The sequence below is a fragment of the Ambystoma mexicanum genome, chromosome 13 (assembly GCF_040938575.1).
Source record: "Ambystoma mexicanum isolate Mex_15411 chromosome 13, UKY_AmexF1_1, whole genome shotgun sequence".
Lineage (NCBI taxonomy): Eukaryota > Metazoa > Chordata > Amphibia > Caudata > Ambystomatidae > Ambystoma > Ambystoma mexicanum.
In genome coordinates this window covers 18,843,139-18,855,747 of record NC_090938.1, presented here as the reverse complement: position 1 = coordinate 18,855,747, position 12,609 = coordinate 18,843,139, and the positions used below count along the sequence as shown (strand labels likewise).

The window sequence follows — 12,609 nt, the reverse complement described above, 5'->3', positions numbered from 1 at the left end:
AAACAGTATTACGAGTGACGATCTTTGATCCTGCACCTTGATCAACTTCAGTCAATACGGGACCACTCGGGAGCGGAGGTGCAGGTAAATTTAATAAAGGTGCAACTATCGGCGCAGGAGGAAGGGGTGGTGCAATAGGTGGAGGAACAACAACTAGAGGAATAGGAACAACAGGTTGTACAGGGGGAACAGGAATAACAGCAGGAACAACAGCAGGAATGGGCAGAGCGCCCAAGAAAGGATCATACGGAGGTGGCGCAGAGGCACCAGGCCTGCGTTCGTTTAACAATTTTTCAATAAATTCTTCGGAAACATGAAAATCTTTAGAGGGGTACATTTTCTGGATTCCAAGTGAAAAAGCCCTATCCATATTTTTAACTGATTCTGAATGTTTTTCTTTATCATATAACAACGCTTTTTCGGCATTTGTTTTATGACGGCGTGCATGTTTATCCCTACTTTTAAGCTGCTGTAACGCTTCTTTTTTCCAATTCTGTAAAACATCAAAGGCTGCAGGTCTAGCCTTCTTTTTTAGCAAGACCGATTCTAGGTATTCAATACGGGAGATCTCAAAACTGCCTTTGATTGGCCACTGAAATTCGGAGGCATGTCTGGTCTGTCTGTGCCAAATATCATTAAATACTATACTACCAATGCCATACTTACAGTACATAGCACATGCCGGCGACCCCTCCTGTGGTGCCGGGCGGCTAAATTCCAAAGATTGTCGATCGCTGCGGAACAGAGCCCTAAAGCAGCCAGACAATTTCCCAGGCATTTCACAAAAAATTGGTGTTACCGGGTCAATAATTGTGTCTGCAGATACAATACGCCAAATTCAAATTGTCAGGGTTAAATTAAAACCGGGTCACGACTGCACCTGACCAAACCTAAGGAGGACTGTACGGTTTATCAAAGAACTTACCTAACGAATTTTACCTTGTGTTTGGTGGTTTCGACAAATCTGCCCGCCTCAAAAATGGACCCTCGTCAAGATGCCGTGTCAGACCACACGACTATCGTCCAAGGATCGGATGGTGCAGCGCTGCCGAGGTATAGCGTCTCATTCGGTCGGGCCCGCAAAATCACACCGTCCGATCCCGGTTCGATAGTCTGCGTCAACCTTCAATGATCCGGCATCAATCTTGAGGGTCCCTATTCGGGCGCCAACTGTGAAAACATAAAAATTGATATGAGGCTGGGAAGCCCAAAATAAACACACCAACACAGGTTACAAAGGACATACAAGTGCTTTATTTAAAAGCTACAACAGTTACCAAAGTCAATTGACAAACGGATAGCTATTCGGCTCTCAGAGTAACGTAACGAACTTCAACGAGGGTTCGATGCATTAGTAGAGAGACCGTACATTTGGAATACTTGGGCTTTTATATCCTTTATCCAGCCCTTGGCCAACCCCCTTGCGGGTTAACCATTCTTGGGATCAGGCCTAGGGTTCCTTGCCAGGTCAATCCTATAATGTATGCATTTTGATCAGTTCCGCTGATACAGTTGTTCATTTACACATAGGTCAGTAATAGGACAAGGTCTCAGTTCGCGACCCCGACAAGTGGCCTGCAGGCATATTAATTATTTGTGTGTGCGGAGGTCACAACGGCCAGAATCTCACTCAGAATGTGTTCCAAGAAACTAGGCTGGCCTTCTGAACCTCTGCCCCTACAGGTCAGAGTTCAGAAATCCATCTTAACAACAGCTATCCCCGGAGTTCCTCTGTATCCCCTTGTCCCTCAGGCACAGCTATTGTCGGGTCCCCCTGTATCCCCTTGGCCCTCAGACAGAGCTATCCCCAGAGTTCCTCTGTATCCCCTTGGCACTCAGACACAGCTATTGCTGGAGTTCCCCTATATCCCCTGTGCCCTCAGACACAGCTATCCCTGGAGTTCCCATGTGTCCCCTTAGCTCTCAGACACAGCTATTGCCAGAGTTCCCCTGTATCCCCTTGGCCCTCAGACACAGCTGTTGCTGGAGTTCCCCTGTATCCCCTTTGCCCTCAGAGAGAGCTATCCCCGGAGTTCCTGTGTCCCCTTGGCCCTCAGACACAGCTATTGCCGGAGTTTCCCTGTATCCCCTGTGCCCTCAGACACAGATATTGCCAGAGTTCCCCTGTATCCCCTTTGCCCTCAGACACAGCTACCCCCAGAGCTCCCCTGTGTCCCCTTGGCTCTCAGACACAGCTATTGCCGGAGTTCCCCTGTATCCCCTTGGCCCTCAGACACAGCTATCCCTGGAGTTCACCCTTTATCCCGTTTGCCCTCAGACACAGTTATCCCTGGAGTTCCCCTGTATCCCCTTGGCCCTCATACACAGCTATCTCCAGAGTTCCCCTGTATCCACTCTGCCCGCAGACAAAGCTATCCCCAGAGTTCCCCTTTATCCCCTTGGCCCTCAGACACAGCTATCCCCAGAGTTCCCCTTTATCCCCTTGGCCCTCAGACACAGCTGTCCCCGGAGTTCCCCCGTATCACCTTAGCCCTCAGACACAGCTATTGCCAGAGTTCTCCTGTATCCTCTTGGTCCTCAGACACAGCTATCCCTGGAGTTCCCCTGTATCCCCTTGGCCCTCAGACACAGCTATCCCCAGAGTTCCCCTGTATCCCCTTATCCCTCAGGCACAGCTATCCCCAGAGTTCCCCTTTATCCCCTTGGCCCTCAGACACAGCTGTCCCAGGAGTTCCCCTGCGTCGCCTTGGCTCTCAGACACAGCTATTTCCGGAGTTCCCCTATATCCGCTTTGCCCTCAGACACAGCTACCCACGGAGTTCCCCTGTGTCCCCTTGGCCTCAGACACAGCTATACCCGGAGTTCCCCCTTGGCCCTCAGACACGGCTATTGTCGGAGTTCCAGCTAATAGGGCCGGAAGTGCGAGTTATCCGTCCTCCTGACACTTTCTATTAATTAAAGGGTGCTCCACGGGTTCCATGGTCTGTGGAGAGTGACCGGGCAGGGAGAGTGGTCACGGGTCGCCTGTCACCCACGTTCCCTGAGCCGGGGCCTGCCAGTGGTCTCTTAGCTCGCCCAGATGAACCCCGGAGCAGAATCCGGAGCGGGTGTTCCTGGGTGAGAACGTGTGCAGGGCTGGCAGTGGCTAGGATGCCTGGAAGTGGTTCGCCGTCTGTGATGCCCTCTGCCCGAAGCATGTGTGATGTGGGCTAGCAGCAGGGCTGGCAACTGTGTGTGGTCCTCAACACTGGAGTGGTTCAGACTGGCCAATAGGGCCGTGCACATGGGTCTGGCTAAGCTGCAAATGTTCCTGTGCCATGGACAAGCCTCGGTGCAGTTGGGACTTTAAGAAGAACATATAACCCTGACACGTGTCCAAAACGCAACCAATTACCGAGCAACATGTCCCGCAGCAAAAGCACTGGAGAGGGGCCTGTCCTGGGTACAAGCTTCAAGGCACGGGGTGCACTCGTCTCCTGCTCTAGGGCCGTGAGACCCCTTGCCCGTGCCATGGCGGACCCAATCAGATACCTATCCATCAATATTGGATACCCAGGAGTGAGGAAAGGAGAGGCCCCCTAGGGCCCATAAGCTAAGACATTGCATGAGGGTCACAGGGTCACGACAGTGGAGGCTTTCCACAAGGCCCCATTTGGCACTTGGGCTGTTTACACATAGGCTGCAATGTCACCAGCATCTAGCCGACCCTTGCACCCAATGGCCGCAGCCACAGTAGTGCACCAAACGGCCGGCACCAAAAGGCTAGCGCCAAAAGTGGCGTACTGATATGTGAGCTGGCCGGCTGTGTCACTCCGCAGAGTAATAGTTCAGGACACAGGATAGACCCCTGAGGGGGCCCGGAAGGGGTCAATGCAGACGAAGGCTGAGGAAGGACAGGTATAACTAAGGAAAGCCAGGACCAGCTGAAAGCTGCTGCAAAGGTTAAGGCATAGAGTTTGCATACTTGCACAAATGACCATTCCAATCTGTAGGTGCTTATCCAGTCCTGGTTTTTCTTTGCATTTCCTGTCTTGTAGTTCGAGTTTTATCATGGGAAACGGGGAATCCCAAATCCCAGAACGCAAATAAAAAACCAGGACTGGATAAGCACCCACGGATTGGAATGGGTCATGTTGGCAAGTATGAGTTTGGGAGAGCATTGACTTGAGAGGCTAGAGTAGCAGGTGTAGATTTGATGGGAAGGACCGGTTCAGGGGAGGTGGCTAGGGGCATCCAGTCCTTACTCATGGCCATGGGCATTAGGGTCAGCATTGCGACCCGGGCCTTGGTGGCTACCTGTCAGCGTGGCTTGCCAAGCTCCCCATGGCATTCCTGGTCAGGTGGGCCTCGGGCAGTAACGGGGGATCCCCTGCTCCCCTCAGAACATTGCATTCAAGGTGTAGAGGCTGGTCACCTGGTGCTGCAAGACGTCTCTCGCCCTGTACATTTTGAGTGTAGAACTAGTGACCCCGGGGACCAATGGAATCGGAAACTGCAGGTTTTGCATGGTTCGTGGGCGTTCACTGGGAATCGTGTGAGGACAGAAGAAACAAGTAGAGCCATCAACGGTAAAGAGTGCAGTGATCGAACCCTTTAGTGACCTCTGAAAACTTTCCTGGTTGGGAGGGCAGAAGAAAGCACTCATCTTCCCCCTTAAATGCTGGACTGGGTGCTTCAGCGACTGCAAGGCCTAGAAAGCAGCCCAACGCTACAGACTCAGTTGGAGCCACGACAGGACCTGTGGTGCAGCCTTTGTCACTCCAAGGACGTCGAAGGACGTCGAATGCCGTTGCCTGTCTCTTGACCCGTCTTCTGCACTGTCGCAACCCATTAAGGCACACCATCCCATCTTGACTCAAATACCGGCTGAAGTCTGTGGAAGCGACCCACTCACTGCATCTCCACCGCTGCTGACTCGATTCAACAAAAGCCTCATCTTGACCTGACCATCGCTAAAAACAAAGGTTTTACAGTGGACCAACTCCAACAGGTTCTGGAGGACACCAACCAAAAGCTGTTGAGATACAGACAAGAGCTGGAAACAAAGAAGATCAGGAAATTCAGGCGTGATACGCTTGATTATAAACTTGACATCGTGTATATGTGGCACGAATATTACGGCCACCGCCCGAACAAACCCTATCAAGAACGTACACCTAAACCAGGACCATCAAATCCCGAAACTATCTTGTCTGATGCCTCGAGTACGGAACTTGAGGCCACATTAAACACTAATATCGAGAAGGCTACCAGCTCTCGAGAAGGCGTACCGTCCGCTGATAGGGCACGTTTTTTCGACAAAGACCCACCAGACGAGAACAAAAGAAGAAATCCACAGAGAAAGAAGGCACAGAAGAAGACCCAGTGGTAAACATTTCTTCATGTCCACTCTCCCGTTTGGAATCACAGGTCCTGAGGAAAGGCCTCTCCTTTGTCCCTCAGAACAATAGCACACTTCTCACGGAGAAGATTGACTTTTTCAGACTGATGAGAAAATTAAAACTCAAGGTGTTCTTTGATTCCCTCGAAGAAAACTCGCATTTGGAGGAACCATCTTAGAACCGCACCCCAAGAATACTTTCAACCCGCCGGTGCAAAATCATATCCTTTCAGTTTTTGAGAAATCTGTGCTCCAAGACTTCAAAAAAATACACTTTAAAACCAAAGGATATGGCAATTGCACTGTGAGGGAGCGACAGACAGTAAAACATCTATTGGATAATGAGAACATCAGCTTTAAACCTGCCTACAAAAGGGGGGGCCCTGGTCCTAATGGACTAACAAGAATACCTTGACGAAATTGAACGTCACCTTTCTGACTCGGAAACATATAAGGAAATATTGTTTAACCCCACCATATAGGTCAGGGCTCTGATTCAGGAAGTACTTGATGAGGCAGAAGACAGGGGCGTGCTATCAGAGAAAACTTGCAGGTTCCTTGAGAATAAACATCCTGTTGTACCAGTCCTGTACATACTTCCGAAGATAAGACTAATCAAACCACCTGGACGTCCCATTATCGCAGCCACAGAGAGCCTGCTGGAACTAGTGGCACAATAGCTCGACAAGATCCTGCAGCCGCTTATCCAAAACACGGCTACGTACCTTAAGGATACGATGCACTTCCTACAAAAGCTGAAAGACGTTCAATTCGTGAAGGGAAGAGACTTACTATTTACGATGGGTGTCACCTCCCTTTATACAAGGCCTGCCTGGAAGCCGTGGAATGGCTCCTCCTAAGATCAGAAAATTGTCAGGGTGACTGGTTACTGGTTCTTACCCTACTTAAACTAGTTCTCATGAACAATTTCTTTAAGTTTGGGGACAGATTTGTTCTACAGATATCAGGAACCAGCATGAGTGCAGCTATGGCACCATGCTATGCAAATACCGATATGTATTTTCTAGAACATGAGCATGTACTCTCTTGACCCAGATGGCTACGTCACCTGTCCCTCTACGCCCGATATATTGATGACACTTTCGGCATCTGGACCGGACCAGCAGACGAATTTCAAAACATTTTTACTATGATGAATGAAATGCACCCCAGAATCCAATTTACCACTGAAACAAGGGATTCATTGATACATTTTCTCGACATTGAAGTCTACACCAAAGAACAGAAGTTGGAAACCCGTATTTATACAAAAACCACGGACAGAAACAGCTTGCTCCTCGCCACCAGCTTTCACCCCAAAAAGAACCATCGACAGTGTGGCATTGAGCCAGTTCCGTCGATATAGAAGAAACATTTCCGAGCCGTCTGAATATACACAACATTCTTCATTACTAGAATCTAAATTCAAAGCAAGCGGTTACAAGACTACCTATCACAGGATTTGCAGAGAAAGTAAGGGCTATCAAGAGAGAAACATCTAAGTCACCTAAAGGCAGTGAATCCCTGGTCTATGCGACCATGCACTCAACTAAGAGTGGGAGAATCAAGAGGATTACCCAAAAGACCTGGCCGATGCTACAAATGGACCGTTATTGCAACAGTTGGACTCATAGACACCAAACGTTCACCTACAGAAACAACAAAGTGCTACGCAACAGTTTGGTCAAAGCTGAAATACAGACACCAACAACAAGAAAGAATGTGTTCAAGGAAACCATACCATGCCAGAACTTTCAGCACTGGGACAATATAATAAGGGGTAACACGATTTCACATCCTCATTCGGGTAAACCCATCTGGCTGAAGCATTCCTGCACCTGTCATGCTATGAATGTCATTTATGGTCTTAAATGCCCATGCGGCTACTATTATGTAGGAATGAGTACGAGGACGCTTGAAACACGCTGGTCGGAACACAAATCCAACATACGTACCAAAAACCAGAAATCGCCTGTAGCCAGGCATTTCTCTGAGGCCAGGCACACTGTGACACAATTAAAATGTGTCATCCTCGAACAAATAAAGCTTGGAAGCTGAGGGGTGGGGGGTGAATACAGGAAATGATTGCAAAGAGAGATCTTGGGGATTGATCTGTTAGACTCGCTTAGTCCGAGTGGAATGAATTGTGATTTCGATCTGATGTGTTTTGCCTGACATGTGGTGCAGAATGTGGTCCATTTTTAACTATCTTATTGGGATCTCTGTAGAGCCTAATTTTGAGATCATAACTACCCATGCCTGCTATGCATTACACAGTGTAATTCAGATGTATATACAAATCCTACATGATTTATGGATCCTCCTTTGAACTCTGTAACCAGGTGTCCTATCAGATTGTGCGCGGGGTTGGCCCCGAGAGCTAGGTGCCATCGAGACTGTACAATTTACAGGTATCGACACATTTTAGGCTTCTAGTGCTACACAGCAGCCTCTGAATTGTGGTATGGCCCCCATTCTGTCTGCCTGGGTACAGGGACCTGAGCAGATCATTTCTCTGCATTTCCCTGTGCCCGCCGCTGTGGACAGTAGATTTTCACTCATCCTGGCCTCACACTCATTTCTGGCCACGGGCTTTATGTTTGAAAACCTGGCCGGTTCAATGGCGGTAGCGGACTCGAATCTGTCTCCCCATGGGCCCACCGCTGTCTCTTGCAACATGTAGTTGAGGATCCATTCTGGATCCTCCAACAAACCAGCACCAAGTCATGATTTTCCACCATCTTAAGTTTTGGTGATGGCTATTCATTACTATGAAGACAGATCACGTGTGGTGTGACCTACCCATTACCTCTTTCACTTTGTTACCTGAAAGCCACATGACCACACATTCCTCAGAGAGTCATTATTCGCTTCATTCTTTCGTCTCTGAGCCACGAGACCTGCTGTGGACTTGTCTCGGAAGGTTGGGACCCGAGGGGTCTCTATGGTAGCGCTCTGGACCTGAGCTGGCACCAGTAGGCATAGGCACGGTTGGCACAATAATGCACTTATCAGCAGACCCTAAGCCGCGTGTCGTCTAGACGGCCGGCTGTTGGTCCTCTCAATACTTGTTTAGGTAAGAATACACCTTTGTCTTGCTATGGACCCTGGTGGGTCTCCATAGTAACGTCCTAACTCCTACATTCCCACACCATGATGGTGGAAACGCCACACGGCACCAGTGCACATGCTCACAGTTGCCACAGTAATGGTTTTATTAACAGTCCCTAAGCCGCGCGTCCTCGCGACAGACAGCTGTTGGTCCTCTCAATAACACCCTCATTGATAACAGTTTTTTCTGTAACTCTCTAGGTATCCACTCAAGGAACACTCCGAATAATAGGAACAGATAGCTTTCCTAGCCCTGATGATGGATTTTTAGGAATCCGAAACGCGTTGGCAACACACCAATCCCAAAAGAGCTATTTTGGACTTGTGTACAACTCACAGTGTGCTATTATCCAATTTGTGTGAAGAGTGTTAACACAAATGGGTCTAAATTGTATTTAGCATCAATCTTCTGCTGAGTACTTCTGTTTTGATTTGAGTTGTGAAATACCCGCTTAACCCTTCTATATATGTGTTCTTTTAGGGTCCTAATATGATGTATATGGTCTTCCCCTTGTTTTGATGAGATAAAGTTCTGATCCTTTATCCCCCGCCATGGTCTCTGACATTACTGGCATGCATTGGCCTGGCCTCTTTTGCTTTACTGGCTGATTACTTTCACAATTTGCTTGATCTAATATGGGTAAATGTACCTATTAACATGTCTGGTTTATTGAATTTCGGAGTCTACAGTCTGAGATACCTCTCTATGGGGTCCCCCGGCCTATAGACCTCCTTACTATACCTGGGACAGGTGGTCCCCCAGGAGTACATCATAAGGTTACCGTGTGGCAATATACTGGTGTGTTTCACTTCGTCTTCCTTCCTCCCGAGTGGCCTCGTGACCTTCGCCCTCTTGCACCTGAAATATTTAGAAATATTACAACAGACACCATTTACACCGGACACTACTTTCTATTGAAAAGTTGTATTAGCTAGTGCCCCCCCCCTCCTTTCTTAGAACATGTGTGCACTAGGGTTACTTCTAGGGGGGGTATAGGGGAATGACCAGAAGGTGCAGTGACTACTGTCCCCGAGGGGGGAACTGGACACCACAGTAAAGCCCCTTCTTGCCAAGGCGCTCTACAACACATGTCCCTTCTCATTCTGCTGCCAGACACTCCTCTCTGTCCCGATACCCCTTCTCGCCTTTTCTTTCCACTCTCCTTCCTTTCTCTTCCCTTCTCCCCGTTCTCTTCCACTTTCTCCTCCATTCTCCTCCTTTTCTCTTCCACTCTTTTCCTTGTCTTCTCCACTCTCCTTTTATTTCCACTTTTCTTCCCTTCTCTTTCAAGCTTCCCTTTCTCTCCCATTCTTTCTTTCTCTTCCGCCCTCTTCCGTTTCTCCTACACTCTTACCTTTCTCCTCTACCCTCCCTCCTTTCTCTCACGCACTCCTCTCTGTGCCTTTAATCCTTCTCTCCTTTTCTAATGTGCACTCCTCTCACCCACTTTTTTTGCTGTTTCTGACTTTGTCCTCTCTTTCTCCTCCACTCTCCTCATTTTCTTTCCTCCTCCTTCCTTTCTCTTGCACTCTCTTCCCTTTCTCTTGCACTCTCTTTCGTTTCTGTCCCATTCTCCTCCACCCTCTTCCCTTTTTCTAAACTCCCCTTTCCTCCTCCACTCTCCTCCCCTTCTCCTCCTTTTCTCTACCACTATCTTCCTTTACTTCTCTACACCCTTCCCTGTCTCTTCAACTATACTTTCTCTCTTCCATTGTCCTTCATTCCTCTTCTACCCTTTCTCCTCCACTCTCTTCCCTTTCCCCTACACTCCCCCGTTCTCCTCCTCTCTCCTCCCTTTCTCTACCACTATCTTCATTTTCTCCTCTACACCTTACCCTGGATCTTCAACTCTCTTCCATTCTCCTTTATTTCCTCCCTTTATCCTTCTCTCTCCTCCTTTTCTCCCCACTCTCCTCCTCCCCCCCACTCTTTCAGCATCTCCCCTTCTCTGTCTCCTCCACTCGCCTCCCTTTCTCTCCCCATCACCTCCTCTCGTCGCCTGCCCCGTCTCCCTATTTCCCCCTGCTCCCCCCTTTCCGAGCCCGCCAGCGCCTGCACTCGTGCCCGTCCTTTTCTGAGGCCAGAGGAATCTATGCACTACTTAGCCGCACGGAGGAGGCCGCAGAGCTCTCATTAATGAGAGCCGGGCCGGCTGGGAATGGGCTGGAACCTGCGCACAATTAGAGGGCGATTTTTCTAAAGGTCAATGAATTCAGATAATATCCACAGGGGGGAGAAGAAATTTAATACCTTTTTAGTGAATTAATTAATTATAATATTATATCGGCTTGGGGTTCTTTTCCTGTGTGATTAAAGGAACAATCTGTCTTAGAAAAGGGGGTGCCGAGGGTCAGCCAGTGAGGCAGGGTGGGGGGGACAAAAGCAAGGGGAGGGGAAAAAGAGCCAGGGAGGGGAGGAGAGGCGAGGGAAAAGAATAGAACCAGGAGAGGAGAGGGAAAGGAAGAGAAACAGGGGATGAGAGGAGAGGGAAAGGAGGAGAACCAGGAGAGGGAAAGGAAGAGAAACAGGGGAGGAGAGTAGAGGGAAAGGAAGAGAAAAAGGGGAGGGGAGGAGAGGGAAAGGAAGAGAAAAAGGGGAGGGGAGGAGAGGGAAAGGAAGAGAAAAAGGGGAGGGGAGGAGAGGGAAAGGAGGAGAAACAGGGGAGGAGAGCGAAAGGAAGAGAAACAGGGGAGGGGAGGAGAGGGAAAGGAGGAGAACCAGGAGCGGGAAGGGAAGAGAAAAAGGAGAGGGGAGGAGATGGAAAGGAAGAGAAACAGGGGAGGAGAGGAGAGCGAAAGGAGGAGAACCAGGAGAGGGAAAGGAAGAGAAACAGAGGAGGAGAGGGAAAGGAAGAGACTCAGGAGAGGGAAAGGAAGAGAACCAGGAGAGGGGAGGAGAGGGAAAGGAGGAGAACCAGGAGAGGGGAGAGAGGGAAAGGAAGATAAACAGGAGAGGAGAGGAGAGGGAAAGGAAGAGAACCGAGAGAGGGCAGGAGAGGGAACGGAGGAGAACTAGGGGAGGGAAAGGAAGAGAAACAGGAGAGGGGAGGAGAGGGAAAGGAAGAGAAACAGGGGAGGAGAGGAGAGGGAAAGGAAGAGAACTAGGAGAGGAGAGGGAAAGGAAGAGAAACAGGGGAGGAGAGGAGAGGGAAAGCAGGAGAAACCGAGGAGGAGAGGAGAGGGAAAGGAGGAGAACCAGGAGAGGGAAAGGAAGAGAAACAGGAGAGGGGAGGAGAGTGAAAGGAAGAGAAACAGGGAAGGAGAGGGAAAGGAAGAGAACCGGGAGAGGAGAAGCGAGGGAAAGGAAGAGAAACAGGGGGGGAGAGGAGAGGGAAAGGAGGAGAACCAGGAGAGAGAAAGGAAGAGAAACAGGAGAGGGGGGATAGGGAAAGCAAGAGAACCAGGAGACGGGAGGGAAAGGAAGAGAACCCGGAAAGGGGAGGAGAGGGGAAGGAAGAGAAACAGGAGAGGGCAGGAGAGGGAAGGGAGGAGAACCAGGAGAGGGAAAGGAAGAGAAACTGGGGAGGAGAGCCAGGAGAGGTAAAGGAAGAGAACCAGGAGAGGGAAAGGAAGATAACGAGGAGAGGGGAGGAGAGGGAAAGGAAGAGAACCGGGAGAGGGAAGTCCAGGGAAAGGAAGAGAAACAGGGGAGGAGAGGAGAGGAAAAGGAAGAGAAACGGGAGGAGAGGAGAGAGAAAGGAATAGTGCCGGGAGAGGGGAGGAGGGGGTAAGAAAGAGAACCGGGAGAGGGGAGATGAGGGAAAGGAAGAGAAACAAGGGAGGAGAGGAGAGTGAAAGGAAGAGAACCAGGAGAGGGAAAGGAAGAGAAAAAGGAGAGGGGAGGAGAGGGAAAGGAAGAGAAACAGAGGAGGAGAGGGAAAGGAAGAGACTCAGGAGAGGGAAAGGAAGAGAACCAGGAGAGGGGAGGAGAGGGAAAGGAGGAGAACCAGGAGAGGGGAGAGAGGGAAAGGAAGATAAACAGGAGAGGAGAGGAGAGGGAAAGGAAGAGAACCGAGAGAGGGCAGGAGAGGGAACGGAGGAGAACTAGGGGAGGGAAAGGAAGAGAAACAGGAGAGGGGAGGAGAGGGAAAGGAAGAGAAACAGGGGAGGAGAGGAGAGGGAAAGGAAGAGAACTAGGAGAGGAGAGGGAAAGGAAG

The 12,609-nt window shown here is 49.7% G+C and overlaps 1 protein-coding gene across 1 annotated transcript in view; it reads right to left on the bottom strand.

The window, feature by feature from the left end:
- LOC138520164 (pneumococcal serine-rich repeat protein-like) overlaps nucleotides 1-9,762 on the bottom strand; it is a 42,644-nt gene extending 32,882 nt beyond the window's left edge. The window contains exons 1-2 of the mRNA XM_069632645.1: nucleotides 9,589-9,762; nucleotides 9,235-9,311 (exon numbers count right to left, since the gene is read on the bottom strand). Of these exons, the coding sequence (XP_069488746.1) occupies nucleotides 9,235-9,311; nucleotides 9,589-9,762 (251 nt within the window). The remainder of the gene's footprint in view (nucleotides 1-9,234; nucleotides 9,312-9,588) is intronic.
- Nucleotides 9,763-12,609: the final 2,847 nt, after the last annotated feature.